Here is a 7,327-nt window from a genome sequence, read left to right as displayed (position 1 = left end):
TGTATTTTTTTTCACGTTCTGCAAAAGGATTTCTGCCATCTCATAGACATTTCCAAATGGCAAAAAAACTTTTTACATTTTCCCTAGTGCATCACATGCCACATGCTAGTCACAATTTTACAGTCTTATTACTAGCAAGTTCAAGAAATGGCTATTTCATTGATCATTTTGTCTTGACACACAGCACTAACTCACTGATGCAGCTATCACTCAATTCAGGGCTTGCTGTAACATCCCTTCAAAGTAATAAAGCACATGCTTTTGCTGGCCTATGCCCAGATACATGCAAATTTATGCAAACACATGCAAATACAACTCTGCTTTTTATTGTCAGCGGATGTTGGCAGGTTTGTAAATATGATGTAGTGAGAAGCAATAGCGAAACAGCAGAGATGAGGCCTGTGAAAGCTGAGATCTCTGCATTTCTTAAGAACTTTTGTTCAATTCTGCCAAACAGTTGTTTAAACAGTCCAGGTCTGGGAGTGTGACAAGTGCTTTAGAAAACCCTCATTTGAGTTAGTCAGTGGGCGATAAAGGAAGTTACAGCAGTGATTTCAGACGTCTGCCCCTCATCTTGTTGTTTAGTCCTGTTAGAAATAATAACTTGTGCAACACTGAGAAATCAGTGAACTCTAATTCAGAACATGTACTGAAGATGAGACACCCTCTGTGAAGCGGTTGTCAAAACATGGCTTTCTCTTCCATCAGGCATCTACCTTCAATCCTATTGACCCAGAAGACATTGTTGCCAGTTGATTGCACAGCAATTCACAAATCATTTCACAGAAAGGATAAGAAGAATCTATTAAAACGCCCCCTTAGATAATAATGGGAATAGAAAAGCACTTACCACATTGCACTCTGACCCTGCTGTGCTCATGCACACACAGCTCAAAGATTTTCTACCCTGTCCATGCCTAAAAGCTGTTGAAGACCCAAACAAAGCCTTGGTCTCCTATACAGGCATTAGCTCAGGTGAGGTTTCAGCTCCTCTCCCTGAAGTGCTTCCAGAGCTGCTATTTGCCATCAGAGCTGGAAACTTGGATTGGATCAGATGACTCAAAGAAGAATCCCTTCACTGGGAAGCACTCAGGAGCCACACAAAACTGTACTGCTGAGAACCTTCCCCATGTAGTTGCACTTACAAGCATCTCTTTTCTTAAGTGGGGTGGCAATGGACAGCTGCTTCAGCTTTCTTCCACAAAGTGCTAAGAAACGGGGTAGTAGCAGCTTGCAGAAACCCTCTCTTGGAGCTCTTGAGTCCAAATGTCCATTCACTCAAGTAAAATACAGCCATGGATGACTCCTCAAGCTGACATGACCTCTTCCATCCAGTCTTTTCCTCCCCCTCAGGTTCCAGCATTCCCAGGCTAGCAGGCACAGTGAAGGTAATTGCACATCACATTTCAACCAGTACCTCTGTTGCAGAACCTAACAAGAGGCACAGGCTGACCGTGTCCGAGAGCAGTATTTCTCAACCTTTTATAACCAAACTTGGCTTGTGTTCTTTCGCCACTACAGGTTTCAGTTGCCACCAAATAAGTACAGGTTGGTTATTTATGTAACAGCCATTTGCTTTGCTTGCCTCTTTGCTTGCAAGCAATGCTTGAGGTTTATTAGTACTCTGTTAACAAAATAAAGTTTTCAGACATTTGAAAGCTCATCTTCTGATATGTTATTCATGGTCCATAGGTTGAGAAACACTGTCATCCCACCCTGATTTAAAGATGCTAGGAACAGGGATGTTTTAGTTTTCCTAAGAGTGCAATCAGCAAGCTGAGGTGGAAGCCATTCCGGAAGCTGCAGGCAACCTAGGATGTGGCACTTTGGTGACAGGAAATGAATGTAGATGCAACTTTCCCTTTCTTCAGCAAATGCCTGACCTGCCAAAAAAATGTAGAAGTTCACAACGTACCCTCTGAAACTGCATGCAGACACCCCAGTGCATACATATACATACTTAACGTGAATTTATATGTGTGACTAAATACATATATAAGCACATCAGGGACTGCAATGAGCTCCAGGAGCCTTTTCATACCTGTATGAAATCCAATCATACCTTGAGCTTTGCTACCACTGTGGAAGAACTACCCATTGACACCTCCTGGGATGTATTTGGACTGCCAGCTAATGCCTGCTTTGTGCTCCTCGATTACAGAGTTACTGCAGTGGGGAACCCCCAGGCCTACACCATGCAACATCAGCCCCATGTCATGACTTGTCCTTGCTGTTCCCCTAGTAAGGACAAACAGCTGTGGAGTGCACAGATGTGTTTGGAAGAAGCAGCAGCAATGTGGATTATGTACCTGATCTCCAGCTTTTCCAGAAGGAGCCATGTGGATTGGCTGATCGTTGTCTAAATTTCGGATGCTTGGGTCTGCCCCATGGTCAAGGAGCAACTGGACAATTTCTTTCTGGTTCTTGTCATGAGGCAATGCGGCTGCCATATGCAGAGCTGTGTTGCCATGGGCCTAATGTAAGAGAAGAGAAAGAAAAACAAGGGGAGAAAAAAAAGCTGTGCCACCTACTCAGAATTGTCCCAGAAATGAATACTTGTGAAATGAGAGGTGAAGAAGCCCCACATTACTTACTGGGAGGTGAGAGAGTGTCCCTGCTCTGTCTCTCCCATGTACAGCTGCTTGTGCAGGTGATTTGTGGATTTAGATTTTTGTCTCTCATAGATCACTACAAATTGGGGGCCTTTGATGCTTTGGCTACAGCTAACAGATAGACCTGTATCATGTATATTTATCCAGGAGAAACAATGGGAACTATTTCACTGGAAGCATTTCAGTCAGTCAAAGTGACACAAACCACATTATGCAGTGTTACCCATCACACATGTGCTATGCAAGGATTTACAACAGCAGACCCATTTGTGCTTCACACAGCTCCACTACTCCTTTTTACAATCGTTTGCAAGTGCCAGAAAGTTGCAAAGAGACCTTGACACAAGTGAAAGCCAGTCCCAATAGTGTGTAGGTTATACACAGGGCTCAGACTGATCCCTTGGATACAAGGCATCTTTGACTGTGCAAGTCCTCCCAGGCCACCAAACTCAATGGCGTTAAAAAGTGCTGCTTTGAAAGGTACCAGGCCATCCTGGTAGCCCAGCAGCCCATGTCCCTCAGTGACTTTGGACATGGACCAAACAGGGCTGTAGGTGGCTTGGCTCTGCAGCAGGCAAGATAAATCATGCTGGGCTCCAAACCTGTTCATTCCAGCACTCCAGACAAAAAACCTGAGTTTCCAGGAACAGGATTTGCGCAGAAACAAAGGACAAAACTTGTCGTGGAGCCACGAGAGGGCGCAGGACGGAGGATGCAGCGATTTGCTGCGGAGAAACTCCGGTACCACCAGACCGTGCAGAAATCTGTGCCCCTGCCTAGTCAGGTATGACTGGTAACGGTTTTAAATGAGAAACACCTAAGCAAATGCATAAGGCAAGGTATTTTTAGTCTGCAAGAAGTCTCATTTAGGCAGCCGTATACTTTTTTCCTCTCAGAAACAATCATATACTTGTCATGAACATGGAACGGTTGGGCACCAATTGCAATGTGTATTGCTATTCCAGTTGTTGAAGGAATACATATGATTTTCAGGCCCTACTTACCACTGAGACATAAGGAACACTGATGCACAAAACAAGATAGCAAAATCTTAGCAGTCATTCTCAAGCAAGGCATTTTTTTTTACAAGCCCTGAACAAGCAGATCCTTGTCAATTTTACCATCCCATAGAGTTAAGGGATGGTTACAAGCTCTTTATAGGTCTTCTTGTTAAAATGGAAATATCTGCATTTGTTTGCTGTATCTTTATGGCAGGAGTACTTGATAGCTTCCAAATCCAGGCATGGGGCTAAGAAAACAAGGCAGTCTGGCAATGTCTTGACTTTTATAGGGCTTATGTGAGACAATGGTCCAGAGCATCAGGTTATGGGCTCTAGGAATCTTTCATGGTAAAAATATCTCAAAGGCCTCAATGCTTTTCTTGCTGTGAAATCCACAAGGAAATGGATTTGGAATGAGACACCACATCAAGCAGTGGGTGAAAGCAGGGAAACTAGAACATGACTTCCAGCATCCCTGTTTTCTTGTCATCTTCGTATCTGGAAGAGCTAAAAAGCCAGGATGAGCATCGGACAACCTCGCCATCATATTTCTCACTACCCCAGACAGCTCAGCAACAAGACTGAAGACTTTAAGTGATCTTATCACAGTAGGAAGCTCTCACAGGATTGTGATCAGAAGGCAACAGCAGACTCCCATGGACAAGCTAGCACCTGCCTAATGGCTCTTAAAAGATACAGAAAGAATGTAGTGAAAAGGCAGCGTAGGGGCCTTCACTGTACAGAAAAATAGAAACCCAGTGTTATTACCCACAAACACAGAGAAAACATGTTTCCTCCAATCCAGCAGAGATCTGTAGGGGAAAAAATTGTGAAGCTGCCCAGTACCTGCTTCCCAAGTGAGCAACTGAGTTGACAGAAAACATTAAATCCCTTTCTGAATGGATACAAGCATGTGGGTGCTCTATGGAGTACAAGCAAGGCTAAGAGACTGAAGCTGTTGAAATGAAAAGCTAACGCTCTGACCCTCTCAAAACAGGGATCCTTAGCCCTGTCCTCCCCTCTGTCCTTTCCTTCTCAGAGGCACCCAGAATCATGCACTTATTCCTGCTGAGAGGGGACAGCTAGTCAAGAGGCGAAGCTCAGCCTGATTGTACAGAGCTATGTCTCAGTTAAGGCACAGGAATGTCAGCATTTTTGCTTAGGAGGATGGGTGAAGCTGATACAGCTGCAAGATAGTGTCACTGCTCGGTATCTGCTCAGAGGTGAAGTATGGGGCAGCAAAGGGATGGGTGACAACAGCATCACTGGGAAGGTTTTTAGCTTGCTTTATACAACCTGGGAATGGCTGTGCCTCCAGAAATCCTGCACTGAGGAACCAATGTTAGTAAAACTTCAGCTCAATAAGCAGCACTGGACAGAGTGCCTAAAACAGGCTCTCAGGCCCCTACAGTTAGACCTACTTGCCACAGCGCTTAGGCTTCTGCATGCTTGGCAAGGATGCTCTCTTGTTTGCAAGAGCTGGTTTCCCCATGCTTCACCTGCATGGCAATGTCAGCCACTGTTTCACTGCCCATAGCATGTGTCTGTCTTTTGTTACTGCTCCTGGCAGCTGCTAGGGCTTGGCGGGCCCTGTGAATGTTTTGGTTCTCCAGGCTCAAACTTGCAGGCAGCCATCATAATAACCAGTTTGCATCCAGGCACAAACAGAGCCAGAAGACTAACAAATAACATTTAAGGCAGAAAGAGCCACCATGTCCCTTAACTGAAATAGGAGCTTTGTCCTTCCTGTGAATGGCATGCTTGACAGGAGAGATTACTTGTTACATGGCTGCCCTAAACTGCTGTCATTCAGTATTACATTGCTGCCAACAACAAACCGTCGCATCATTGCAGATCTGTTTTCTCAGTCTTCAGCCTAATGTGATAAAGTTCATGTTCCTCCTCAAGCAACCACTTCCCACATTTTTCCTTTTCCCCGGTTATCTCGCTTTTGCACTGTAAGCTTCTGCCACCTGGGAGAGGGACCTGCACACAACTCTCAGTTCAAGCAAGGTGCTGCTTTCCAGGTGAAACATTTCTTTACTGGAAAATGCAATTTCAGGTTAAAAAAAGAAATTTAGAAAAAGCTCAGATTCACAAACTGTTGCTCTTTCCCTCCAGAAAAAAACATCTGTGGAAAGAGAACAGAACAGAAGATCTCCTAATGCCTCTGTCTGCATCAGCCTTGCATCGCAGCACAGCTCTCGCACTGTTCTCAGCATCTCTGCCCGTGGATGTGCACACAAATCCTGTCCACACACGGCCTGACTCACCTTGTTGTTGACAAAGTCCTTGGACTTGAAAGCATTCAACTCCAAGAAGTATCTGAGCAGCGAGAGGTTCCCATCCTGCACTGTATAATGAAGAACTGTCTTGTTGCTTTTGACATCCTATATAAAAACAGAAAACAACAACGACAAGTTCTGCAGAGCAACCTGAAGATGTTACATAAATCAGAGAAAAGCCCAGGCAAGCTCTGCAGCTCACATGGAGCACCTTCTTCCCTTTGGTGGCCCTCAAGCTGTCCAGTTTCTGCTTCAAGCTGCAATAAAGTAACTCCAAAAGGCAGCAACTAACTCTGCAGCCAGTCACTTTTAAGTGGAACAGGCTTGGTCGTGCAGTCAGCAGTTCATTCTTTCTCCAGTTCTACAGTTTGAGCACAGCACAAGCGTCAGGCAGGACAAGTGGGAGTTCCCACACAAAGAAACAGCATATAATTGAGCTGATTCCTTACCCTGCTGTAGATGGAGGCTCCTGTTTGCACTAGGAGCTGAATACAGGACTCCAGCTCTTCACTCTGGTGCTGAAGCTTTTTCTGCTGTTCCTCAGGCAACATCCGGCAACCCTGCTCTCGGAGCAGGGAGTTGTGGGCCAGAACAGCACAGTGGAGTGGAGTATGCCCTGGAAAATCAAGTATGGGAGATGATAAGAACAGTCCCAATGACACTATTGATGTACAGAGAGGAAGAGAACCTGGTTGGGAAACGTATGCATCTCTGCACCTCTGTTGCAAAAGTACAAGCCCTTCTCTGGTTCAAAAGGCACTTGTTGGCTGTATAGACACTTTCTGGGGCTCTTCATCGTGTGCTCAGTTCCAACTGTGCATTGAATCACTGCTGAATTATCAGCACGATTGATTTCTGTGGTACTTGAGCACACAGCAAAACCTTACCCAGTCAGTTTCTGAGGCCACTCTGGCCTCCTAGCACACCACAACAACTACACCTGAGCACCAGACAACAAAACAGCTGGTGTTTATTTTTATTTAATACTATCATAAAATATTTGTGCAAAGGTTTTTACCTTCAAAATCCTTCATTTCTAGATCAAGAGGGAAACCTATTGACAGTATAACCTAGAAGCAAGAGAGAATTGGAACATTTTAGTTCAGCAGAATATTGTCCAAGCCCAAATCAGTCAAAACAAACAAAATCTAAAAACAAAAAAAGTCAGATAACTATCATTTATAAACAAACTAAGTCCTTATTTGACACTAGATGTCAGTGCTTTAAACGTATTTCCTAACAGGAACATTCAGGGTTACACAAGATGCTCATGGTCCCTAGTTTCCTAAACCCCACCTAAGCATAGCATCCCATTAAATTCTCAGTTCAGAACAATAAAATCAAGTCATTGCCCCAGCTCAAAAGAGCTAGCCTCCTTGCTTTCACCCTATATTAAGCAAAGGTACCAATAACACCAATTCATATTTAT

General features: G+C 44.4%; 1 protein-coding gene across 1 annotated transcript; it reads right to left on the bottom strand.

Annotated features, from left to right (window-relative positions):
* Positions 1–1,407: 1,407 nt before the first annotated feature.
* NFKBID (NFKB inhibitor delta) lies at positions 1,408–7,020 on the bottom strand. Its single transcript, XM_057431971.1, has 5 exons — positions 6,917–7,020; positions 6,348–6,514; positions 5,887–6,003; positions 2,310–2,474; positions 1,408–1,883 (listed from the first exon to the last, which is right to left on the bottom strand). The coding sequence occupies exons 1-5, from the start codon at positions 6,930–6,932 to the stop codon at positions 1,812–1,814; spliced, it is 537 nt and encodes a 178-aa protein (XP_057287954.1). The 5' UTR covers positions 6,933–7,020; the 3' UTR covers positions 1,408–1,811.
* Positions 7,021–7,327: the final 307 nt, after the last annotated feature.

The sequence above is a fragment of the Pezoporus wallicus genome, unplaced genomic scaffold, assembly GCF_028554395.1.
Source record: "Pezoporus wallicus isolate ANWC-B61680 ecotype Strahan unplaced genomic scaffold, APGP_CSIRO_Pwel_v1 scaffold_8769, whole genome shotgun sequence".
Classification (NCBI taxonomy): domain Eukaryota; kingdom Metazoa; phylum Chordata; class Aves; order Psittaciformes; family Psittacidae; genus Pezoporus; species Pezoporus wallicus.
The sequence above is the reverse complement of the archived record's forward strand: the minus strand, read 5'-3'. Positions and strand labels throughout refer to the sequence as shown.

Bases quoted from the DNA above. Each gene is read 5' to 3' on its own strand.
- NFKBID (XM_057431971.1), bottom strand. The intron at 6,004-6,347 runs GTAAGGAATCAG...GTTTTTATATAG, and splicing joins GAGCCTCCATCTACAGCAGG to GATGTCAAAAGCAACAAGAC. The intron at 1,884-2,309 runs GTACATAATCCA...TTTTTTTGGCAG, and splicing joins CTGGAAAAGCTGGAGATCAG to GTCAGGCATTTGCTGAAGAA.